This window comes from Nannospalax galili, unplaced genomic scaffold (assembly GCF_000622305.1).
Source record: "Nannospalax galili isolate Female #2095 unplaced genomic scaffold, S.galili_v1.0 scaffold652, whole genome shotgun sequence".
NCBI lineage: Eukaryota > Metazoa > Chordata > Mammalia > Rodentia > Spalacidae > Nannospalax > Nannospalax galili.
Window position 1 is genome coordinate 937,445 of NW_008332152.1, and position 26,158 is coordinate 963,602.

General features: G+C 52.7%; 1 protein-coding gene across 1 annotated transcript in view; it reads left to right on the forward strand.

Moving 5' to 3' along the window:
- The window catches only part of Slc37a1 (solute carrier family 37 member 1), a 67,091-nt gene that overhangs the window by 38,967 nt on the left and 1,966 nt on the right, over window positions 1-26,158 (forward strand). The window contains exons 10-18 of the mRNA XM_029560794.1: window positions 6,348-6,428; window positions 10,531-10,662; window positions 12,399-12,489; window positions 14,148-14,210; window positions 14,705-14,790; window positions 15,761-15,809; window positions 16,281-16,354; window positions 16,918-16,968; window positions 22,548-22,694. Of these exons, the coding sequence (XP_029416654.1) occupies window positions 6,348-6,428; window positions 10,531-10,662; window positions 12,399-12,489; window positions 14,148-14,210; window positions 14,705-14,790; window positions 15,761-15,809; window positions 16,281-16,354; window positions 16,918-16,968; window positions 22,548-22,694 (774 nt within the window). The remainder of the gene's footprint in view (window positions 1-6,347; window positions 6,429-10,530; window positions 10,663-12,398; window positions 12,490-14,147; window positions 14,211-14,704; window positions 14,791-15,760; window positions 15,810-16,280; window positions 16,355-16,917; window positions 16,969-22,547; window positions 22,695-26,158) is intronic.

Here is a 26,158-nt window from a genome sequence, read left to right on the forward strand (position 1 = left end):
TGAATCAGCCTTCGAGGTGCCCAGCAGCAGTGTCTAGCCACATCTTGTGGGCAATGTCTAGCCTTACCCACTTGGCCTGGCTCCACACTTGATGCAGCTTTTCCCTCCCTCCCCCCTTCCTCTCTTCATCCTCCCTCCTTCTCCCTCCTCTTTTCCCTCTCTTGATCCTTTCCTCCCTCCCTTCCTCCCCTTCCCTCCTCCCTTCCCTCCCCTCTTCCTGTCTTCTCTCCCTCCTCCCCTCCATTTCCACCCTCTGTGGAGCATGTCCCTGGTTTCTTACATCATGTTTGTCATACTGTCTACAGACCCCCAAAGTGGGAGCTCAGCAGCTCCTTGGCCTCCTCTGCCCCCCCTGCCCCCCACTCCCATCCACCCTCCCCTGCCGGATGGCCCGCAGGGTACCATCTCAGCCCCTCCCTGTCACTGACACATCCCAGCCGGGTCCTCTCCCAGAACCTCCACAGTCACGGAGACCACGGGCTCAGCCTTCCCACATTGACTCCTGTTGTCTTTTCAGACCACAGTAGACTCTGTTCCATCCATGAGCTCACTGGTACCCTGACCTTCGCTTTCAAGACAAAGGAACCACCGCCCCCCAAGGACAGTATAGGCCCAGGAGGGGTCACCCCACTCTTCCCTCACCCCTGTGTTTACTGCTCCTTTCTCAACCTCAGGGCCTGTCACTCCTCCCACAGCCTCTGGGGTCACCCACTCCTCCTCCCTGGCTTCTGGCCACCCCCACCCAGACCTCTCAAGTCTCAGCCCACGTCACCCTGGCTGAGCTTCTGCAGATGGGCTCCTACATTCTCTCTGCTCTGTGGATCTCCCTTCACTCCACCTTCAGAGGCTCCTTTAATGTGTCACCACAAGCTGGCCTGACAGCACTCAAAAGAATATCCCCTTTACATGTGGCCCTGGCCCCGGTGCAGTGCAGGAACCTTCCTGAGGGTCTCAAGCAGACCCCTCTGTCAGCTCGAGGAGCAGTACCTGAACTGTGCAGCAGAGGGCGCCAGAGTCCCTTCCTACTGGGACTTAACACTCACCCACTTCTGCGTACAATTCAAACGAAGACAAGGATAAAACCATCTAGTAGCCAAAAGCAAAAAATGAGAACAGAAGACCACCATCTTCTGGAAAGTTAAATATGATTGATGTGTGGAAGTGTTCTGAAAGCCAGTTCCCAGCCGAGGTGTAGAGTTCAGCGTCCGAGCTTATAGACAGGGACGGCCCATGTGCTATGAGGCCTCTGAGCCACATGGACGGCCAGCTTCTGACACAGTAGAACTTGGGCACCCACTTCCACCCAGGAACAGTCGCGCCTCTGAAAAGTTCTCCTCCCCGCAGTTGAGGCCCATCCTGGGGATGGGAGACCTTCTAGAAGGGGCCATCTCCTCACTGCCGGCTTAAGAAATCAGGCAGCAGGCCAGGCAGGAACTGAGTTTCTACTGGTGCTGAGTCTACCTGGTTTCCCCCTCCTCGTTGGAGCTTAGCCGAAAGTCCAAGAGGCAATTGTTCTTCCCCTTCTTTCAGTCTCTGAACAAGCCACCAGCGTCCCAACTGAGCCCAGCTGCCCTTGGGGTTGTGGCAGGCCAAGCCAGGGACCAGCTCCTCTCCCTCTCTTGAAGCTCTGTCAGCACAAAGCTGAAGTTGGCCTGTCTCTGGTGACAGTGCATCAGTTGTTGCAGATAGCCCAAAGCTCTGTTTACTGAGAAGGGGACCAGAAGCAGGCCAACTTCTGCTTTGTGCAGCCCGAGGCTCACTTTGACTCATAGTTCTGGAGGTCCATGGTTTGGGCCACCTCTGGAGCTGGCCTTCTTGCTGGTAGAGCTCCAAGGTGGCATGGGGCGTCTCGTGGTGGGAGGCAGACGCATACTTGCAACGTGTTTCTTCAAGTCTCTCCTTTCTATAAAACCACCAGCATCCAGAGCTGGGAACCCCAACCCTAGTCGCCTCCCCCAGGTTCCGTCTTGCCATCATAGTCATGTGTTTCTGTCCTGTCCGTGTTCACAGTGGGGCTTAGCCTTGACACACAGTGTTGTGGAGGGTGCTCAGCAGTAACAGGCAGAGGAGAAACAGATAAATTAGATGTCATAGGAATTTAAGACATTAGTTTTTCAGAGATAAGAGAGACAGTCCCACAGGATGGGGGGAAATACGAATTGTGTCGGAGGGGAGATCTGTATCTCACATGCATTAGGAATTCGTAGAACTTGGTAATCAGGCAGCCAGGGTCACACACGGTCAAGGGATCAGAGCAGACATTCATTCTGGATAGGTGCTTTTATCAAAAGTCAGCAGAGAAACTGGATCAAACTCACAGGAAGCCTCATTATGTGGAGGGGAATGGGTGCTCCCACCTCGCTGTGGAGGACGAGACAGGCTGGAGGTGGAACCGGCCTGGTTAAGTGGAGAGCTTCCTTAAAACCAAGAAATGCACCCAGAGAAATCACAGTCACACAAGAACTTAGATGTGCATGTTAGCAACATGGTTTATAGCAGCCCATGACAGAAACCATACAAACAGCTGTCGGCTGATAAACAGATACAGCAGGTACACTGTGCCATTATAGGACAATAAAAAGGAATTGGGTTCTGATTGCACCGCGTGGGTGAATATTAAAGCCGTTGTGCACACAGCCCAGCCCCTGCACAAAGGCAACAGGAAATGAAGTCGGTCAGTGGGTGCAGGGCTGGGTCGGGTGCAGAGGGACAGACTCCTGCCTCTGAAGGTGAAGGGGTGCTCGGGGATTGAGGAAGGTGTTAAATGTAGCTCTGACTCACACACCCCGAACTGTGAGCTTTAAATAAAGGAGTGGCGCAGGGTGGTGGTATGTCTCAGCGTAGCTGTTTGGAGATGCTAAGCCCTGGTCCTGGACTTTCCTTACCTCATGTGGTCCACACTCGTCTCTCCTGCGCCCTGCGGTTCTGCCCTGTGTTTGAGCAGGCCCCAGGTGAGGTCTGTTCTGGCATTAGGTAGCCGTGTCTCTGCAGCCCTCTCAATGGAGAGAGGCCATGCTCGGGTTCCGTCTGTTTTTCTCCTTTAAATCATTTTTGTTGAGGAACTCAGAGCACTTGTCCTATGGACTTTCCCACACTAGGCGCTCAGTGACCCAGCCCCCCAGAAAGTATCTAATGGGCCCTGTCCCCTGTCTCTGCTGGAGACTGGCAGCCCTGATCTAACCCAGAGCGGAGTTTTCCAGCCAGACTCTGTTTCAAGTGAACCATAATGAAGAAGTAAGCAGGGAAGTGTGGAAGTGTTGTTTAAAACTTACCTCGAGGCCAGCCTGGTCTGCACAGCAAGTTCCAGGCCAGCTGGGGCTACAGGGAGACTCTGTCTCAAAAAGACAAAAAATTTGTCTTGAGTCCAGGGATGTTAATGAAAAGTTTTCACGCCTCTGTTCTGACTGTTGAAGAGCTTTAGGAATTTGCTCTTTTCATTCGTGTTTGAGCTCTGCATTTAGCCTAAAACAACATATTGATATTTTAAATTTATTGTTATTTTATGTGTATGACTGTTTTTGCCTGCATGAATGTAAATGTACCCGTGTCATGCAGTCCCCATGGAGGACAGAAGACAGTGTCAGATCCTGTGGAACTGGAGTTAGAGACAGTTGTTAGCCACCATATGGGTGCTGGGATTTGAACCCAGGTCCTCTGCAAGAACAATCAGTGCTCTTAGTCACTGAGCCATCTCTTCAGCCCCTTAAAAAAAAAATGTTTTTGTCTCCATATTAGTTGGAACTCAGTTCAGCAGCAAGCAATCAGAAAACTTCAAGTTTAAGAAAAGGTATTTCTCTCCTACCCAAGCAGTCTAGAGCTAGCCAGCCCAGGGCTGTGTGCTGTGGTCTGGTGTGAGGGACCCAAGCTCTTCCCACCTTACTGTCCCTTGTACGTGACCTTCTGCCTGAGATGATGTCTCCTAAGCAGTTATCCCTGCCACAGTGTTGACGCTTAGTGATTGTGTGCTGGGTGACGGTGAGCAGTTGGTCCCGGTGTCTGCTGGAGCGCCAGTGATTGCATGTGTATTCCCTCTGGCAGGAAGGGGCCAGGCAAAGAAAGGGCAGGCCCCCCTCCTTTGAGGCTTTCTCGAGGCTCCTCACAGCACTCTAGCAGACCAAAGGGGTTGTAAGATGGGCCTTTGTCTTAAGCATCTGAGTTCCCAGCCAGAAGGCAGGGTCTCTGCTGAAATACCACAGGTGCCCCCGTTCTCCCACCGCTCCCTCTTCCCAAGTAGTCGTCCTCACACTTTCAAGCCTTAAAAGCCAAAACCAAAAACCTCAGATTCCACGTCTGAGACTAGAAGTGCGGTTTGTGTCTGGCTGTTTCGCCTCATATTGAGCTGGTTCCGTCTGTTTTCCCGGCGATGGCATGATTTTGTTCTTTATGGCCGTATGAAACTCATCATGCACACGGACCACATCTTCTTGACCGGTGCACCTGTTGATGAGCACCCAGGCCAATCCCATAACCGGCCATTGTGAACAAGCGCTGTCATAAACGCAGATGTGTTGTGAGCTTCGTTTCCTCCGGGTATGTCCGGGGAGTGGCTGCTGGTCGGACGTAGGCCGTTCAGTTAGTGGAGAGCTCCACATGGCCGAGGATACTGAACCGCCCTCCCCCGCCTATCTACCGGCCATTCCTTTGAAAAGCTCATTTCCTGTCCAACCGGGTTGGACTACCGGTTCCCTTCTGTTTAGTTGCGAGGTGAATGGCTGGAAAAGTTCTCTCTGTCCGCCCTCTCTTGAGTTTCTTCCCCTGCTGTGCAGAAGCTTTTCGATTGGCTACAAGTTCCTGTGTTGGCTCTTGGAGACCGGCTTAGGACGCCCATGCCTAGACCTGCAGCTTTCCCCATTCCTCTAGCCGTTTCAGAGCTTTAGGGCCCGCATTTCGAACTGATTTTTGTACAGCATGAGAGAGAGGCGTGGAGTTTCACTCCTTCTGCATGTGGATATCCAGGTTTCCATTTGCTGAAGAGGCTGTCTTTCGTCCAGTGTTTGAGGTAGCTTTGTCAAAAACACACGGGTGTAGCCATTTCTTCTGGGCTTCCTAGGACCACAGGACCATCACCCCCGTGAAGCGGAGTGGCCGTGGTCACCCTCGGCTTGGCCCACAGTTACAGCTGTAGTATAAACAGATTAACCAACAGCTAGGTCTATGGTAATGGGCTTTAGCCTGCCCTCCTGGTGAGGACGAGGGAGGGTCACCAGATCCTCACAAGACCCTTCCCAGAGATCCTGGTCACCAGAGGTATGGAATCTTAGAAATGCTTAAGTGTCTAAGGTAGAAAGGCCGAATATGGGGCTTCTCAGTGGGCAGCTGCCCAGGCTCGTGAGTAACCTCAGTAACCTTATCTTGCCCCAGTGTGGACTTGCTGGAATCTTTCTTTGGTGCTGAGTCCCTCCTTATTTGGGGTGAATAGGTGTTTCTCTTGTATCTTCCAGGAAGTTAGTGGGTGTATTTCTGGTCTGTAATCTATTCCCTTGGTCCATGTGTCTGTCTCAGTGCGATGCCCTGCAGCATTTGTCACTGTGGCTCTGCAGTGTACTTTGAGGTCAAGTATCATGATGCTGAGCCTCCAGCATCACTGTTTCTGTTCAGGGTTGCTTTAGCTACCTGGGGTCTTCTGTGTTTCCACATGACTTTTAGGATTGTGTTTTCTGCTTCTATAAAAAAATGTCATTGGAGTTTTGATGGTGATTACATCGAATCTGTAGATTGCTATCTGGGATATTGGTCCATGTCATTCCTAATGCATTTTCTATTCTACATCAACAAACAATGTCAAGTTCAATGCTGTTGATAGAGGTTGAGTTGCCGTAGCTGGCCCTTTCCTGTTTCTTTCCACCTCAGTCTCGGAGCCTGTTCCATCTTTACACTCTTCCTTGAGATGAACTGACTGACCCATTATCTTAATTGCTTGACATAACTTTTTATTTATTTTTAATAATGTGCATGTGGGGAGGGGTACATACACATGAGTACTGGTGCCCATGGAAGTCAGAGGTGTCGAATCCCCTGGAATTGAAGTCATGGTGGTTGTGAGTTCTTAACTTGAGTGCTGGGACTCAGGTCAAATTCTGGTCCTCTGGAAGAACAGCAAGGACTCTTAATCACTGAGCTATTTCTCCAGCCCAATGGAAGTATCCTTTTTTTTTTTTTTGTCTCGAGACAGGGTCTCTCCGTATCCCCAGGAGGCCTGGAACTCACTATGTAGACCAGGCTGGCTTCGAACTCACAAAGATCCACCTGCCTCTGCCTCCCTAGTATTAAGACTAAAGGTATGTACCACCACGCCCAGCTTGAAAGTATTCTTAAGGAACTGTTCTCATGAAATGTTTTTCTTCCAGCATCCCAGAGTCTCTGAGAACAGCATAAACAGATTTAGACTGCAGAAGCAGACTGCACACGGTGAAAAGAGCGGGCCTCTGGTAAGTGGCACATGACTTCTACCTACCAGAATGTCTTCACGGACTGACTGGCTGTCGCCGTATCTCTGAGATGTCCCAGACATCCAGGCTCTTCAAGCCATCGAGCCTCCTGGAATCCCTGGAATTGCCCTTGTTGACTTTTGTTGTCAAAGTTGAAAGCCATTCATCCGTTCAGTGCTTGGTTACTAGCACCCAGAGCCCACTGTCTGAAGTTGTTAGAGCCAGGAAGGCAAGTTTAGATGAGAAATGGGCAGAGGCCTCAGCCACATGGCACCCCACGTCGGGAAGCAGGGTGGGAGGTGCTGTTCCAGCTGGCCCCAGAAGGGGGCGCGGGGCAGAGCTGTAAGACAGGTGGGTGCTTCAGGTACCCGACACATAGGATAATGGTCAGAGGAGCACAGAGTGGGCTGGGGTACAAGGAGACATAAAGAATCCATGTCACAGGTTCAAGCAAAGGTGATGGAGATGTCATAAACAGCCCTCATCCCTCCCCCCCTTTACAGATGAGGAAACTGAGGCTCTAAGCTCTTAACTTGTCTTCTGCAGTAGAGGAGAGACTCCAAAGTAGACCCAGAAGACTTCCGTCGGTGCCTGGCCCTTCACCTGCCCTGGCCTCTCAGGACTCTTCTAGATTCAGTACCTCAGAGAGTTCACTGAGTTCACTGAACTGAGCCTCCTGGGGCACTTTAGCTTTGATCTTAATCAATGAATTTATAGCCATTTTCTCTCCTTTTGAAATCATATTGCTTAAATGATCAACACGATAAACATGTTTCTTACTTTTTTTAAAATTGTCCAAGGAAATTTATTTGTGGTGGCCAACGTACAGGAAGGACACATGATGTCTCATGCATCTTAGTCTGCGTGTTAAGAGAGCGTAGGCAGTAAGTAGTTAACCAAAATGCTTTTGGAGGTGTTCAGCCTGCAGTATATAGGCCCCGAGTACCGCAATCTAGAATAGTTACAAATGCAGCTCAATCATAAGCTTACTTAAAACACTGTGAGATGTGTGTGTGTGTGTGTGTGTGTGTGTGTGTGTGTGTGTGTGATTTGGTGGTGGTGGTGGTGGTAGACTTGATTGCATGGTTATTGAACATGAACTTTGTAGATGACACGTTGCAGTGTCAGAAGTTTGGACCTCATCTACTAGAATCTCTGCTCACTTCCGAGTTTCATTCTAAAATTTCAATGGCTGTCCGCACAGCTGGGGCTCCTGCAGTGCCTTGAAGGCTGGCTTTCTCTCTCAATCAAGACAGCAGGCCTTTTGTTCTGAGTAGCAACTGATCTGAAAAACTAGCCCTGACTCCAGGGTATGGCTTCCCTCTTTCCTTTTCTGTCCCTTCTGCAAAAGTCTGTTTATGGACATTCCACCGAAGAGCCAGGTATACAGCAGCCCCGATGTCTTACTTCAGGCTGATTGCAGTGGAGCTGGACCAGACTCACAGACCCTGTTCACATGGTATATTTTGAGCAGGCCCCTACCTCTACCCTTGCCATGGGTTAGGATTTGTAGAGGGGTGTCCCATGAGCTTGGCAGACCCCCACCTCCCCTTTCTGAGAGAGTCCCGGGTCAGACCTCCAGGCTCTGACTTATGCCACTGACCGCTTCTAATGGCAGGCACAGGCTTAATGCTAGCGGAACAGGTAGCCCAGTGAGTCCTCTTTTGGTCTTTGTGGCTTTCTGATGGTTGCCGTGAGGGTGGTCATAATTGTCATTCCCAAGGCCGCTTGGCCTCCTTGGCATCTCTAGGACTCTCCTGACTGTCTGAAGCTTGGGCCCTGTGGAGATCCTGCACCTTGCAGTGGGTGGGAGGCAGGGACCTCTCCCAGGACAGGTTTCCACAGTGTGGCTACAGACTCACTGTGAAAGGAGTGGGGCACTGACCTTCACATACCCTCCTTCCATGGGGGGGGGGTGTGCCACCTCCAGGCCTTGTATCCGGAGACAGGAGCTTCTGCCCCCAGGAGTTGTCTCTAGTCATCCTTTGTTCACCCTGTGAGGAAACAGTCATTTTTGCTTGTTTTAAAAGATCTACCACCTTACTTTCCAGTCTCTTCCAACCACAAAGGCGATGCTGTGTCCACCCCCACCAACGTCTCCCTCCGTCAAACACCACCGCCCCGGCAGCTTCCCCCAGAGGAATGTGTGTAGCTCAGTGTTCCCCCCCCCCAGTATCTGCAACTTTAAGCCAACCCAGCAGATGGCGCCCTAGGGCACATTACAACTCCCAGGAGGGCTGTAGCCTTAGGGAGCCTGGGCTTTACCCAGGGAAAGCAGATGGGCGTTCTGTGATTGACAGGTCTTACTGCTGTCCAGGTCACAGTGGACTTGAATGTACCCAGCAGCAGCAGGTCTTGTTTTAAACTTCATGTTTAAAGGGGGCTGTGAAGCCCAGCAGGTCTCAGCTTGGTCCCCGGGAACTGGTCAGGGATCTGAAGCTGTTCTAGAGACTTTTGCAGCGCAGCCGGCCCAGACATTGGGTGTCAGGCTCCCAGGAGAGCCAGTGTCAGGCACAGCGGAGAGCTAGTGGCCAAGTCTCCTAAGCTGGACACAGGATTGGGGATTGATGAGAAAAAAGCCCATTCCCTGCAAAAAAATGTTTGTTTCTTTACACCTTGAAGGTGTGTCATGTAAAACTTGTCAACTTCATTCCAAAACATCACACTGTGGTTCAGAGCAAAAATGTCCTGGTCAGTGAGCCTGGCCTAGATGATGTGTCTCCACCCCAAGGTCACACATGATGCTGAACATCTGTATGACCTGCCACCCGGCTTTCTGAACTGCTTTTCTCTGGAACAGAATTCTAAATATCAAGAATACGATAGGGTAGGGAGGGCATGTGAATGTTTTCACCTTTTTTCCAAACCTCAACTGTCATTTGAATTCTCCTTATGATGAAGCCTGCTGGCGTTGGTGGAAAGTGTGAAATGCATAGGAGCGCCCATCTTGAAGCCTTCGGACTGGTGGTTCATTCACGAGGAGTCTTTTCAGATCAGCCTTGCCCTGACTTAAAACCCCACCCAGAGCTGGGCTCTTTCTCCTGTGCTCTAGTGAGCACAACTCTGTCCCTGAGGAATGTTCCCGGTATGGGAGGACACAGATATCAGAACTGGCTTCTGACAGTGTTTGTTGACCGTGAACTCCCTGTAAGGTACAGGACCTTGTGAAGAATTCCTCACTGATGTGTTCATGAAGTTACATGTCATCCCACCGCTCAGTGACCACCATTGCTGGTTTAGATTTTAACTTCTTTCTTTCCAGAGAATCACCCTGCAGGGGCCTAAGTGTGTGGGCAGATATGTAAACAAACCCTCCATGCATGCAGAACCTTGTGACATTGCAACATGATGTCATCTACAGAGTTCATGCTCAAGAACCATGTAATTGAGTTACCAAGAAAAAAATTGCACACATATAAATCTCTTAATGTTTTAAATAAGTTTACAATTTTATGTAGAGCTCTGTTCATGAGGCTGGATACGCCTCATTAGATCATAATGAAAATCCAATTCTGATGGCATGTTATTATCTAATCTAATAGATCCCAGTCATCCTCCGATGGAACCAGAATCCAAATGTTTTTTGGTTTTTTTTTATTATTACAAGACACATCATGCCCGTGGGTGTACCTGGATTTACACTGGTCCTTCTCCATAGAGGTGTGGGATTTAACTGCATTTTCACGATTTATTTTTTGTTTATTTTTATTTTCTGTGTATAAGTGTATTGCCTGCATATATGTAGGTACACTTGTGCATACAATGCCTGTAGAGGCCAGAAGGGGATATCAGATCCCTGGAACTGGAGTTATGGATGGTTGTTAGCTACTGTGTTGGTGTTGGGAACCGAACCCAGGTCCTCTGGGAGAGCAGCCAGTACTCTGAACCACTGAGCCATCTCTCCAGCCCTTTCACAGTTTCTGAACCAAAGAGCTCATGAGTTAACGGTATTTCACAAAGCCCTGTGGGTACAGACAGCGACGAGGCTGTGGCCATAGAGACAGAGCTACGCTTACATCCCCAGGGAAGCAGAGTCAGCACTGAGCTCAGCGCTTCAGCCATGCCCCGGGTGACACCCAGTCCTTTTTCTTTTCATGGCCAGGATCCGGAGCTGCAGTGCTTACTGCTGTCGGATGGGAAGAGCCCCCTGCACCCGAGCCACGTCGTCGTCATCCCGGGTGACAGCAGCAGCGGCATGGCTGCCATCAGCTTCACCGGAGCCCTGAGGATCCCGGTGAGCCCGAGTGCCAAGGAGAACACACTTGCCGTGGAGAGGGCTGGGCTCCTAGTGGGTTTGAAAGAGTCTGTGGGTCGGGTCCTCAGGTTCCCTGTGGATGGTGCAGCTAGTCGCTTTGGGGCATATGTGGCTACCTGCTGTGTGTGTGTGTGTGTGTGTACGCCCCTCTCTTAGTTCTGTGCTGTTTCTGTGGTTTTAAGATGCATTTTTTCTGTTTAGAAATTCAGATATTTCATAGGTAAATGAAGCTCCCTGTTTTCACTTGAAAAACTGAAAAGCCAGCTACCCTGGACCTGCACCCGGGAGACTGTGTCCTCCTGGCCCCCCAGCACCCCCTTCCACTTGCCTGCTGGCTCTGAGGGCATAGGACACTGCCAAGAGGCGCCCCATGCTCCCTGTTCTGTCGCTCTGCTGAGCCCACTCCGTTTTCCCTTTCTTTTAAAGAGGCTCCACAGCACAGTGAGGGTCTGCCCGCCCGCAGTGCCACGTGAACTGCAGGTTAGGTGAGGCGTGAAGGGAGGGAGGCGAGAAGAACACACAGCAGTGCCCCCAGGGGTGGACCTGGTTGTGCTCTGGCCCTTGGGGTCAACTGGCCTGATGTAGCTGTGAGCCCTGGTTGGTCTCCACAGCTCAGGCTCAGGCCTGAGTACCAGGTCCCTGGACAGGCCTCACAGCTAGCCAGTGAAAGATGCCAGTTTTAAATGAAACTTTTCTAACTTTGTGCTCTCAATACCAACTAGAGGCTGTTCTATGGGACCTTAATGCAGCAGATTGCTGCCCCAAATGCTTCTGCATAAACAGGGTGCAGGCTAGCATGTAAATGCTGGTCCTAGGGCAGTGTGGACAGGACAGGCTCTGGAGGCGTGACCTGGATCTTAGCCTGACCCCACCCAGATAGATGGCCTGGGCACCCCCTCTAAGCCTGCATTTACCCATCTGTCAACTGGGCATCTCCCCTGGTACAATGCCATCTACTGGTCTAAGGATGAAGTGAGTTGAATTCATTCTAGCAGAGCATGCTAGGCACATGGTAGGCTTACGGTAGACCACATGCTCACGTCCTCATGCCATGATCTAACTGGAAATGCCTTTTTGTTGGTATTTGTGTGTGTGTGTGTGTGTGTGTGTGTGTGTGTGTGTGTGTGTTGGATACATATGAGTACGTGGGTATATGCACATGCAGAGGCCTGAGGAAGACATTGGGTGTCCTCCTCTGTCGCCTCCTACCTTACTGCCTTGAGATAGAGTCTCTCCCTGATCTGGAAGCTTGCTATTTTGGCTAGACTGCCAGCAAGCTCCCAAGACCTGCCTTTCTCCACCCCTCTGTGCTGGGGTTAGACATACACTGCCATGCCTGACTTCATGTGGGTGCTGGTGTTTGAACTTGGGTTCTTATGCTTGTACAGCAAATACTCTTACCCAGTGAGCCACCTCCCCACCCAAGTCCCTGAGTCTTCATGAGGGTCCCTCCTCCCTCAGGAGGGAACGTTAATTCATACATGTTGCGTGAGTCTCATCAATGCATATTTTCATGGAGCCTGGTCCATGTGGACACCAGGTTTCCATCTTAGCGGCACTGGACCAGGCGAGTCTAAGCATGCAGTGCCTCCCCAAGCCAGGTGGAACCCTCTAGAGATGGGGTGTTGCACAGTAATGGAGTCACCGTCCTGGGTTGCATGTCAGATTACCCTGCCGAGCCCACACTTGGGGTTCACAGTCTCTCCCTCTTCTAGGGTGTGATTGAGTTCTCGCTGTGTTTGCTATTCGCCAAGCTGGTCAGCTACACATTCCTGTTCTGGCTCCCACTGTACATCACCAGCGTAGGTAAGCGCGTTGCTGGAAATGTGGAGCCGTTCAACTCATTGACTGCACAGAACTCCTGTGCACCTGCTGGGCCGGAGACTAGGGGAGAAGGACCACACGTGGTGACCGGGGAGGGGTGGCACGGCTATGCAGACGGGAGAGAATGTGCAAGTGTATGTGGTTCTGGTAATGACCTTGACAGGCCTTGGGCGGTAGCGCTCAGACTGTGTTATAGTCCAGACCATCTGCATTTAAATCTGGGCCACGTTAGGCTTCGGAGCACAGCAGCCAGCAAACAACGGTGAGGCCACAGAGGATTGAGATAGGCGTCCTCAGTCATCTGACTTGGAAACTGCTTCTGGGGTGTATTCTGATTTGTGGGAGGGCTAACAATCTGTCTTAGATGTCCAGAGGCCAAGAGTGTCTGAAGCCGTAGGTCATGATTGAATGTTCCAGGAAAATCGTAGTGTGCATCCCTGCGTGGCGTATGAACAGAGCGACGGGGTCAGCAGTTCCCAGGAGATCGGTTGGGCTGGTGATAGAGCGTCCTGGTGGGGGCGGGAGTGGCCACAGACTGTGTCGAAGCCACGGCCTGGGAGCTGGGAAGTCGGAGAAGGAGAAGTAACTGGTCTTCACAGAGATAAAGACTTGGCTTGGTACTCGGGGTACACCGCAGGAAGTAGGGCTTTGAGAATGGGATGTGCAGAGATTCCAAGAGGCATCATAAGGCCAAATCAAGGTTGACCAGAGGCGAAGGCTGGAGGGCAATGCTGCAGCGGGGAAGCTGGGGACACAGCAAGGGAACTTCCGGGCAGAGCTAACGAAGGCAGGCCTGCACGAAGGAGGCATGGTGGGTGGCCACAAGGAGCTCGGAGCTGTAGGTTCTGTCCCTGCCTGACAACCCGCATCTCGTCTCTCAAGGTGGATAGTGCATCTAACTGGGAGCCCTTGAGAGGGGGCTTTTGTTCCCTTGTGATTGCACAAGGGCGACAATTTCAACTTGAGTCTTGAATTGACAGCCTGCACATTCCGAGTATTGGTTTGAGTCAAGCCAAGTCTTTCAGATGGCGTTCGGGGCAGGGAAGAGCTGGGTCTGACCAGACATCCAAAGTGCCTCCAGCAGCCTCCTCACACCGGCAGCATTCACCCAAGTGCAGAGGGCCGAGCGGAGTCACCTGCCACTGAGGCGCAGGAAGGCTCTGGTCCCTCCGGGCATGTGGTACCACACACTCATCTTGGTTCCCTGCTGGAGGAGGGGCACTGTGTGGCTGAATGAATGTTCTTAGCCTTTGCTCCAGGGGAGCCCTGCATCTGACCTTGAGCCAGCTGCCCTCAAAAGTACACACACACACACACACACACACACACACACACACACACACCCTACCTCCCACCCCCCACCGGGCAGCTTCCCAGGCCTGCTCTCTGTCCTGAGCTGATGATCCTTTGACCTTTGCCTGTGGTCCCCATGCACAGGCCACAAGGCTGGTTGGGCAGTGCCAGGCTTGGTGAGGTGACATCTCCCCTTTTGTGCGGCCGGCTGGTTTGTCCCTTTTGAAACAGTTCACTGGTGATCACGCTTGGTATGAATCTGCTTGTGGAGCAGAGCCCTGTGTGGGCCCCTGGGGGATGCTTGCTGAGGGCGTGTCCTCTGTAGCTCATACGCTGCTTATCCACAGATCACCTGGACGCCAAGAAGGCTGGGGAGCTCTCCACCTTGTTTGATGTGGGCGGGATCTTTGGTGAGTTCATGACCATTTGCCGCGCTTTGTCAGGAGCCTGACAATTAAAGTGTTGCGACACACCCTCCTGAGGGTCACCCTTCGGGAGGCTGAGACAGGAAGACGTGAGTTTGGGGCCAGAGTAAGACGCACAGTAAGAACTTGTCTCAGAAAAACAGTCAAGCAATGTAGTCAATACCTATTAAGTTAGTTTTACTGCTGGGAGGGCGCTATGTGGGAGACACACACACCACCAGGCAGACGGATGATAATATTAGTACCCTAGGAGGTAAAGGGGCCTCAGGGCTGCCCTAAAGCTGGACCCTTAGACCACCCTGTACCTCCCACGGACCATCCAAGATGAGTCCTCTTAGGAGGGGAGGCCCCAAGCAGCCATTTTCTTCTGCAGATGGGCTTGGGGAGGGGCACTGGTGTTCTTGTTCCCATGACTCAGTCTCCCCCTGGGTAGCTCATGCCGAGCATCAGCTCCTGAAGCCAGGCCCTCTCTCTTGTAGGTGGGATCTTGGCAGGTGTAGTCTCAGATCGTCTGGAGAAGCGGGCCTCCACTTGTGGCCTGATGTTGCTGCTGGCGGCCCCTACGGTGAGTCTCTGCACTGCCTAAGGCCACAGGCCGCCTCTGCCATCCTCCCCGCCAGCCACCATTCTGTTCTTTGACCCAAGCTACATGTCCCTAGAAGCCCAACATGACCCTGGTGGGTGGCACACAGCGCCCTCCTGAGATGCATGTGGCACAGCTTTTCCCTAACCCTGGGCTTCGCCTCTCCAGGGGTGTCCCTCCCCCATCCCTGTCCCCTTCAGTCACACTCCTGCCTATGCCTTAGGACCTCTGTGCCATCCTTCTTGACTCAGTGACTCTTCTAGCATTTGGTAGTTCATGACCTTGGGCAGGTGACTTCTCTCTTTGTCCCTCCCCCATCCCTGTCCCCTTCAGTCACACTCCTGCCTGTGCCTTAGGACCTCTGTGCCATCCTTCTTGACTCAGTGACCCCATCACAGTTGACTCTTCTAGCATTTGGTAGTTCATGACCTTGGGCAGGTGACTTCTCTCTGTGCCTCAGTTTCCTCATCTGGAAAACAGATCTGAGTGATGCCACCTCACAGTGCAGCTGTGAGCAACTGGCCTGTCTCTGCTGTTTTGAACATGAGGGGCGTGTTACTGCAGCGTATGTGCCCACCTGCTTCCCGCCCCACGGCTGTGACTGTCTTGTCAGAACATGGCCTAGTTCTGAATCCTCTTGGGTCCTAAGGAAAAAAGAAACCTTAAGAAATTATGAGTGACCTGGCCTCATTACTGTGAGATGCCTGCATTCCAGGGTGCAGGCCCAAGTGAGCAGCCCACCTGGCTTCAGACCTCAGATGAGGAGCTCAGGGACACCTCAGTGTCCTGCCCACCAGCCCTGCTCACTCACTCAAGAGTCCCACTCTGAAAGTTCCCCAAGGCCCCCAAGTTGGATCCAGGGCCTGCAGGCTGGACAGACAGGTGCCTGTTAACTGCCTTTCCAAACTGCAAGCTCTGCACTTAGTCATCTCCACCTTGCGTTCCACCACAGCTCTACGTCTTCTCCTCCGTCAGCAGAATGGGCCTAGAAGCCACCGTAGGTGAGTACGTGAGGCCTTGCTGATGGCTTTCTCTCTCACGTGTGTGTCTGGCTACAGAGCCTGTGACATGAAAGATAAAAGCCCTCTAGAGGCATTCGGCTGGGGTGACTGGGGCACATGGTGGACATCAAACAGACCCCATTCTTCCTCTTTGGGAAAGGCCAGGCTCCTGCTCGTGGGCACAGGCCTGAATGCCTACAGGTGTAACGGTGAATGTAGGACAGTACCGCCACTCGGCCGGCAGTGGGTGCCAAGGGGAAGGAGCCACTCAAAGGAGCCTGGTGGCGGCAAGACGGGCGGGCTCTGTCCACTGCATTGGCCACAGGCAGGAGTTGTGTAAGAGTGGAGAGCTGTGTATTTCCTGTCGCCACACTATCAAACTGCACCCTACATGTCCCTGCCATGGACTGCTGGGCCAGGCAGGCTCTCCTGGAGTCACTGCTCTGTTCTGAGCCCCTCTGTTCTCCACAGCCATGCTCCTCCTCAGTGGGGCCCTGGTCAGTGGGCCCTACGCGCTGATCACCACCGCCGTCTCTGCAGACCTGGTGAGTGGCCACCACGCACTGCCTCCCCCATTCAAGGCCAACGCAGCTTGTGTATGGGTAATGTGTTTGCGCTCTCTTGAGAATCTTCCTGCACCTGTCCTTTGCCACCCTGCCTCAGGATCACAGGCAGGTTGGCCCAAGAGACCCAACTAACTGTTCAGAGCCACAAAAGGCCACTCAGGCTTCTCACTGCCAGGTGAACTGCAGATCCTGTCCCACAGTGATCCCAGACAGTGCCCAGTGAGTAGGCCTTTGACCATCCTCTCCCCCAAGGCAACAGGCTAGCCTGCCCTGAGTCTTGTTGTCAGACATGTTTCTGAAGCTGACCTTAGGAAGCTTATCCTTCAGTGTGTGTGAGCGTACAGACCGAGGGCTACATACCCATGGAACATTCTAGAAGGCCCCACACAGGCCTGAACAATGGCCAGTGTGCAAGGGGCAGAGGCAGAGGCAAGACCTCAGCTGCTTTTTTCAGACTGGATAAAAATAAGTGGGTTGGCAGTGACTCTGACCCGTTGTAAGTGGGTTGTTGTTGTTTTTGTTTTCTGGTCTTTTTGAGACAGGATCTCCCTGTAGCCCCAGCTGTCCTGGAACTCACTGTGTGGACCAGGCTGGCCTCGAACTCACAGAGATCCGCCTGCCTCTTCCTCCCGAGTGCTGGGACTAAAGGCGTGCGTCACCATGCCCGGTGTAAGTTATTTTTTATTACAACTCTTACCCATTGTTTGATTTTTTTCCCTTTATTCTCGGTTTGTGCTTTTCGCCCCTGATGCTGTGTGTGTAGCTTTTTAAGAACCAAAGGTCCTGCTGCTGGCCACATGGAACTCACTTGACCCCTGAGTGGGTCCTGGGCTCTCCTCCCCTCCCCGGGCCCCTGGCACTGTCACCTGTCAGGTCCATTTCAGACATGGCAGGGTATCTGGCACATGTCACAGAACAATCCTGGTGTCCAGGACTCACATTGCATAGTGTAAGGACAAGTGTGCAGTCCCCTTATCCTCCACAGTAGCTACTGTGGTCCCTTCATGGTAAGACTGTGCCAAGTAAACGTGTATTTGAAAAGAACCCCAAATAACTAAATGTGCTTGGACAGGTATTTCTAAGGATCTCTGTCTCTTAGAAACCCTTGACCTTCTGATAATCTCCCCAAAATACAGTCAGGATGGATCAGGGTGTGAACTTTCTTTTCTTTTTATATTTTACTTATTATTTTTATTTTATGTGTATGAGTGTATTGCCTGCATGTATGTGAGTGCACCCGTGTCACACAATGCCCACACAGGTCAGAAGAGGGCGCTGGATCTCCTGGAACTGGAGTTACAGACAGTTGTTAACCACCATGTGGGTGCTGGGAACTGAACCTGGATCCTCTGCAAGAGCAGTCTCTAATCTGACCCAGAGGTCGGCAGACTCAGGCTAAGATGTCTCACTGCTGTCCTTCAAGGAAGAATAGGATCTTATTTCAATTTAAGTTACCACAAAAGCTAATCAGTCCAAAAGTATACACGATTCTGTCACCCTCCTCCCTGAGGTTCCTGAAGGGATTCAGTAGCACATACTGCAGTGACAGAAGGTGACAGTATAAGTCACTCATCCCCGGTGTTAGTCAGCATTACTGTAACAAAATACCAGAGATGATCAACTTAATTAGTAGAAAGATTTGCTTGGTTCACAGTTTGGAGGTTTTGGTCTGTGGTCAGTTGACATTGCTTCTGGCCTGTGGTGAAGCAGAGGGTCTTGGTGGTACACATGGTGAAACCTCGCTGCTCACCTCACTGCAGACAGGGAACTGAGAGAGAATACCTGTGCGCCAGTACCTTTTTCACGGACGCATTCCCAGTGACCTGACTTCCTCCCAGTAAATCCCATTTCCTGAACATTTCACCACCTCCAGCACCACAGGCTGGGACCCAGCCTTCAACACGTGGGCCTTGAGGGACAGCCTAGATCTCCAGTGGTCCTCCTCAGGGAGCCCGCAGCAGGGAGTTGGCATAACACCGAACCCAGAGATCCAAGCTTTGGGTCCTGCCCACACCAAGCACTTAGCATGAGCCTGTGAACGTCAGAACACCCTCCGCTGTATGGTGTCCTGTAGGTTAAAAGCACTAGGTTGTGTCCTCAGTGAGGTGAGCTGACTGGTTCAAGGCAGCTAGAGTCACAGGCAAGGGCCCATAGGTGTCCCATTCCAGGGTTTGAGTTCACAGGGACAGTCCCCACAGGGTCAGGGGTGTATCAGGACGGGGCTGGCCAGCTCCCAGTCACATCCGCTGCTCCGTCTGTTGCTGCACCTTTCAGGGCTTCCTCTGATGAGTCTGGTTTGTTTGTGAACCACCAGGAAGGCCACCGTGGTCCACAACGCCAGGCTTTGGCTTAGCTGACCACTAAGGTCAGGCCGGCCCAGCCGTCAGTGGTTCATTCATTTCTTTACTGAATCCAGAGGTGATGCTGGTGTGTGGGATGGCATTTGTAGTCACCCCTCCGATGCTGCCCTTCAGGGCCCTCCTTATCCCCTAGGGCGTGTCTGGGAGGGCATAGGCTGGGCTTCGTGCCTGTGATGGGTCTCTGGAGCAGTACTTGCTGTTCCTGTGAGGAACGATCTGCCCAGCACAAGAGAAGCTGCCCTGGGCCTGGAAGACATGCTCACAGGTGACAGGAGCCTCCTGTTCTCCTGTGACTTGGTTAGTCAGTCTGCCGCCCCCAGGACCTGGGACTAATATGGCGTCCCTGACACACTGGACACTACAGTGATGCAGAGGGTCAAAGAGGGAATTCTTGAAGTAAGAGAAAAACTTGTCTTGGTGAAACCTCGCTGCTCACCTCACTGCAGACAGGGAACTGAGAGAGAATACCTGTGCGCCAGTACCTTTTTCACGGACGCATTCCCAGTGACCTGACTTCCTCCCAGTAAATCCCATTTCCTGAACATTTCACCACCTCCAGCACCACAGGCTGGGACCCAGCCTTCAACACGTGGGCCTTGAGGGACAGCCTAGATCTCCAGTGGTCCTCCTCAGGGAGCCCGCAGCAGGGAGTTGGCATAACACCGAACCCAGAGATCCAAGCTTTGGGTCCTGCCCACACAGCTGCTCACCTCACTGCAGACAGGGAACTGAGAGAGAATACCTGTGTGCCAGTACCTTTTTCAGGGACGCATTCCCAGTGACCTGACTTCCTCCCAGTAAATCCCATTTCCTGAACATTTCACCACCTCCAGCACCAGAGGCTGGGACCCAGCCTTCAACACATGGGCCTTGAGGGACAGCCTAGATCTCCAGTGGTCCTCCTCAGGGAGCCCACAGCAGGGAGTTGGCATAACACCGAACCCAGAGATCCAAGCTTTGGGTCCTGCCCACACCAAGCACTTAGCATGAGCCTGTGAACGTCAGAACGCCCTCCGCTGAATGGTGTCCTGTAGGTTAAAAGCACTAGGTTGTGTCCTCAGTGAGGTGAGCTGACTGGTTCGAGGCAGCTAGAGTCACAGGCAAGGGCCCATAGGTGTCCCATTCCAGGGGTTGAGTTCACAGGGACAGTCCCCACAGGGTCAGGGGTGTATCAGGACGGGGCGAGGCTGGGACCCAGCCTTCAACACATGGGCCTTGAGGGACAGCCTAGATCTCCAGTGGTCCTCCTCAGGGAGCCCACAGCAGGGAGTTGGCATAACACCGAACCCAGAGATCCAAGCTTTGGGTCCTGCCCACACCAAGCACTTAGCATGAGCCTGTGAACGGTCAGAACACCCTCCGCTGTGTGGTGTCCTGTAGGTTAAAAGCACTAGGTTGTGTCCTCAGTGAGGTGAGCTGACTGGTTCAAGGCAGCTAGAGTCACAGGCAAGGGCCCATAGGTGTCCCATTCCAGGGTTTGAGTTCACAGGGACAGTCCCCACAGGGTCAGGGGTGTATCAGGACGGGGCTGGCCAGCTCCCAGTCACATCCGCTGCTCCGTCTGTTGCTGCACCTTTCAGGGCTTCCTCTGATGAGTCTGGTTTGTTTGTGAACCACCAGGAAGGCCACCGTGGTCCACAACGCCAGGCTTTGGCTTAGCTGACCACTAAGGTCAGGCCGGCCCAGCCGTCAGTGGTTCATTCATTTCTTTACTGAATCCAGAGGTGATGCTGGTGTGTGGGATGGCATTTGTAGTCACCCCTCCGATGCTGCCCTTCAGGGCCCTCCTTATCCCCTAGGGCGTGTCTGGGAGGGCATAGGCTGGGCTTCGTGCCTGTGATGGGTCTCTGGAGCAGTACTTGCTGTTCCTGTGAGGAACGATCTGCCCAGCACAAGAGAAGCTGCCCTGGGCCTGGAAGACATGCTCACAGGTGACAGGAGCCTCCTGTTCTCCTGTGACTTGGTTAGTCAGTCTGCCGCCCCCAGGACCTGGGCGTCGTTCACATGATTCAGTAGTTACCCCGACCAGTTAGAGCAGATCTTAACCTAGAAGGCAAGCACTTTACCACCGAGCTGCATCCCTCAGTAATATATTTCTTAATATATTCTGTTTTATGGGTATGCGTGTATTGCCTGCATGTATTCAAGTGCACCCTTGTGCAATGCCGTCGAAGGTCAGAAGAGGACGTCGGACTTCCCTGGAACTGGAATTTCGGATGGTTGTTAGCTGCCATGTGGGTGCTGGGACTCGAACCCTGGTCCTCTGAGAGAGTAGCCAGTGCTCTTAACCGCCGAGCCATCTCTTCAGCCCCAATAATATTTTTTTCCATTTAAATTTGCTTGTTATTGTTCATAACTTCTTTCACCTAGTGAGCAAAACCCAACATGTCAGGGTGGGAATCCTACTACAAGGAAGAGGGGGAGGAAGAGGAGGAGGAAGAGGAGGAGGAGGAGGAAGAGAGCACCCTGCTGAGCACCTTCCTCCTCACAGGAGGACAGGGAGCAGGCCAGGCATCCCTGACCTCCTGGTCCATCAGCAGCAGATGCTGTTCCTCAGAACCTACACCCACCTGGGTTTCTGCAGCACTGACATGGAGATCTGATGGGACGGACTCCAGGGCCCCAGGCTCTGTGTTCCTCTGCCTGTTCAAGTGCATGGGGACTGGGTAACTGGTCACCATGGAAACGGCATGCACACTGGTCCTCCACCAAGTTTCATTTGTGTTTTTCTCATGTGTGCAGCTCACGAGACAAAAGCAGAGGCAGGCCCGAGGGGCGCCCCGGCACTTCAGCAACCTTGGCACACAGCCTTTGCCCCGCGTGCTTGTCAGGGCCTTACATCCGTTAGCCGGTGCAGGTTTAGGCAGAGGCAAAGCTTGGCTGAAGGCAAACCTCAGACTTCACAGTTAGTGCCGTGCGGCGCACGTGATACAAGTTCCTGTGTTCGGTGTATTCACAAATGCTCGGCATGTCATCCCAGTGGGACCCACAGCTGCCCTTCCCACATGCGTGTGCAGAGCAGTTCAATGTAGCCCTGTGTGTTTTCAAGGTTTTTATTTTTATCGAAGTAATGCATAATGTAACCAAGGGGCTGGATAGTCTTACAAGCCTCTGTGTCGCAGCAGCCCCCAGCATGACCACACCAGGCCCTCCGCCCAGCAATGGTCCCTGTGGCTGCTTCCTCGCTGCGTATGTTTCCTGGACTCAACAGTTTGGGAACATCTCCTGTTCTCTACCCAAGAAAGATGGGCATGGCTCTTCCCACGCTTCCTGCCCCTCTCCATACACTCGGCCTCCTTCCAGCCAGGAAGCCGTGTCCTCAGTCATGCGTCCCTAACTGCCCCCTTTTACCCTGTGTTTGTTTCCCGCCCGGACTCTGCCACCTTCAAGCTCCTTTCTTACCATCCTCCATTCCCACTGCCCGGTGACACTTGATACTACGCCATGTGACTCCTGTTCCGGACCCTGCCTCAGTTCCCTCCCACCCACCCCTTTGTCCACCCACTCAGGTTTCCTGGACCTGGAGAGGGTTGTTAGCCTCCATGCGGGTGCTGAACCCAGGTCCTCTATAAGAGCAGCTAGTGCTCTCAACCACTGAGCCATCTCTCCAGCCCCTGGGTTCGGATTTCTTCACATAAGTTCAGAAATAATGATGTGTCGGGAAAAGATGTCAGACATGCTTTTGGAATGGGTCCCAGAAGATGGTTATACCAATGACCTCAGCCCCTAGTGCAGAGCTTGCTACCCCACCGTCCTTGAGGCAGGACTGAGATGGGTGGTTTTTCTTTCCCTGTGAGTGAAGCGGGTTGTAAATGAGCAGTTCCCAGAGCAGTCCTTCACCAGCTCTGGTGTCCCTTTCAGGAGCTGCCCTGGGCCCGCTGCTGGCAGGGCTCATCTCTCCCTCTGGATGGAGCAACGTGTTCTACATGCTGATGTTTGCAGATGCCTGTGCCTTACTGGTGAGTCACCATGCGTCTTCAGTGAGCATCCCTGTGGATGTTGGCAGGCCCTGGTAGAACTCTTGCTGTGGCCTCCTGCAGTCCGCAGCAAAGTTTGAGTCATCTGCCTAAGTACACGTGGGCTGAGACTCTGTCCTCGCTCCATTAAATAAAACATCAGAAGCAGGTGAGTCTGTTGCTTTGTAGAATGTTTGAAAGCCAAGGGCGTGCAGATCCGTGCCTTCAGATCCTGCTCAGCGTGTATGATGAGGCAGGGTCCCGAGCCTCTCTGCTGCAGCATCCAAATTGTACAAAGGCATGATGGTGGCATGTGATGACAGGCCTGTTGGGGAAGCAATGTAGATCATACACAGAGCCTGCCTAGCATGCAGTGCTGTTAGTCTGTCACCAACACCTGACACTATCAGCTTAAGAAAGGTTTAGTTTGGAGACTGGAGAGAGATCTCCAAGGTTAAAAGCAACCTGGGTTCAGTTCCCAGCACCTACATGGCAGCTAACAACCATCTATAACTCCAGTTCCAAGGGATCTGACACCTTCTTCTGGCCGCTACAGGCATTGCATGTATGCAGTACAGGCATACATGCAATGTATGAAACAGGCAGGCAAAACACTCATACACATACGATAAAAACAAATCAGAGAAAAATTATAAAAAGTTTAGTTTGGCCCACAGCTTCAGACATTTCAGTCCAGGATTGCTTTGGTCCTGTGAATGACGTTTACATCACAAAGGGAGCCAGCATCAAAGCGGAATAGCTCACCTTGCCTCCCTCGTGGCCAGGAATCCAAAGAAAGACCAGGGAGGTGACTGGGGTCCCACTGTCCCCTCTGGGGCACACCCAGTGACCTACAGACCTCCCACTAGACCTCACCTGTTAAAGATTACACCATCTCCCAACAGCTACAAGTTGGGGACCAAACCTTTAACACTAGGCCTTTAAGGGGAGCTCAGAATCCAAGGTAAGGAATGGCAGGAGGGAGGCACAAATGGGGTAGCTGGTGAGAGTGTGTCCGTAGCAGCTATGGCTGGGCTGACACCGGCAGTTAAAAGCAGAGACTGTCAGGTTAACCCACAGACAAAAGCCCCCCACCCCCACCCCACCCTCACTCCCATTAGCTCTGAGAATTCATAAGCCTTACGTTTTGCAGAAGAATCCAGAAAGGCCAAAAGTGGCCATGACGATGCTTGAGAGAGCAGAGCTGCCTGTGTTGGCGGAGGAGACCTGCAACCCTGGTGCATTAGAAGGGAGTCAGCCTCTGTAGTGGAAGTGGCAGCCAGCCAGGGCGCCTGCCCTCCAGCAGCTCTTTTCTAACCGCCCAGGTGCGGTGGCTCACACCCGTACTCGCAGCACTCAGAAGGCTGAGCTTGAGGCCAGCCCTGGCTATATAATGAGTTCTAGCCCAGCACACCTTAATCTAAGCCCTTGAGAGGTAGAGGCAGGAGGATCAGAAGTTCATGGCTTTGGGGAAAGCTGGGATACAGCTTGGTTGTAGAGCATGATTTCTAAGCATGCATGAGGTGCTGGGAACCATCCCCAACAGCACACATACACATACACATACACACACACACACACACACACACACAAATACAGTTTACCTACATGAGTCCCTGTCTCGAATGAATGAATGAATGAATGAATGAATGACCTGAAACACCCTGCAGGTCAAGCTGGCCTTCTTTCTGGTGTTGTTGATCTTTCCCCCTCTAAAATAAGCCAGTTTTGCCGCCTTGTTCCTGGGGAGTTGGGGTCCTCAGGGACCTGAGCTCACCTCAGAGATGCCAGGGGACCACACTGCTGGCCCCTGGGCAGTGGGACTGGTCAGGCCCATGGCTGCTGGTGTCCTCTCCAGCTCACAGAACTCAGGCTCCCAGCATCTCGTGGGCAGCCGCTGGGAGTGGGCACTTCCCCTCCCCGTCGATCACTGTGGCCTGCCTGGGCTCAAAGCTTTGATCCTGTTGGGAGGCGCCCTGGGTCCCGGGGGCCATCCCCCACGGGCGGCACGCACGTGTGCTCCAAGCTCTTCCTCTTTTCTCTTGGGAGTCTGCTTTGTTCCTTCCCAGACCTCCCCTGCCAGCACTTGTGGCATTTGCACGTGGTGGGATTGGTGCGGTGGTGGGATACTGTGCTAGTGGCTGAGGCTAGAAGAGGTTCGGTTCCAGTTTGCTGCAAAAGTCTGGCTATTGCCACCAGCTCTAGTTTTTGGCTGCCTTGTTCCCACTATGGTCCAGTGACGGTCACCGCCTGTTCATGTCCGGTGACTGTCACTGCCCGTTCATGTCCAGTGACAATCACCGCCTGTTCATGTCCACTGACTGTCACCACCTGTTCATGTCCAGTGACTGTCACCGCCTGTTCATGTCCAGTGACTGTCACCGCCTGTTCATGTCCAGTGACGGTCACCGTCTGTTCATGTCCAGTGACGGTCACTGCCTGTTCATGTCCACTGACGGTCACCGCCTGTTCATGTCCAGTGACGGTCACCGCCTGTTCATGTCCAGTGACAGTCACCGTCTGTTCATGTCCAGTGACTGTCACCGTCTGTTCATGTCCAGTGACTGTCACCGTCTGTTCATGTCCAGTGACTGTCACCGTCTGTTCATGTCCAGTGACGGTCACCGCCTGTTCATGTCCAGTGACAATCACCGTCTGTTCATGTCCAGTGACAATCACCGTCTGTTCATGTCCAGTGACGGTCACCACCTGTTCATGGCCCACAGGCTACAAATGTGTGTTGTCTGTAGGAGATATTCCTGTTCCCCTTAACTTGGACACATGGGCCTCCGTCCTGAACCTGAGGCATCAAAGGGCTGCTGCCCATGGCCTGGTGTGTATGTAGCTAGTAGGGGATAGTAATGGTGCCTTGGTATTCTCCCTCAGCACCCACGCTGCCATGGCCACCCCGCATACCTCTCTGCATTGAGAGGTCCTGCTACCTTCAAAGCACAGGGCCACCAGAAATCAGGAATTCCCTCAGGAGCCCTTTCAAGAACCCAGGGCACCTCACAGCCCCAGGACCTGACTGTGAGCTGATGTCAGCCAGGGACAGGATCCACACTTGTCGGCATAGGAAGAGGCTGAGATATGGGTGGGACCCAGTCATTAGTCTCGATTGAACCAGCTTTGAGCCTTCCAGCACTCGAAGGATGTGAGGTTAACCAGAAAAAGCAGGGGCTCTTCTGGTGATCAGCACTGTGTGGAAGGCTATCTGGAATCCCCCCGGGGTTAGACCACTTAGGAGGAACACACAAGACACACTGGTTCCGAGACAGTACTTAAGCTTCTCAGGACCAGAATCCCACAACCTCATCTGGCTCCAGAGTCCCCATGCAGCCCCAGTACCCTGGCGTCACCGTGACTGGGCCAGAGTCCCCATGCAGCCCCAGTACCCTGGCGTCACCGTGACTGGGCCAGAGTCCCCATGCAGCCCCAGTACCCTGGCGTCACCGTGACTGGGCCAG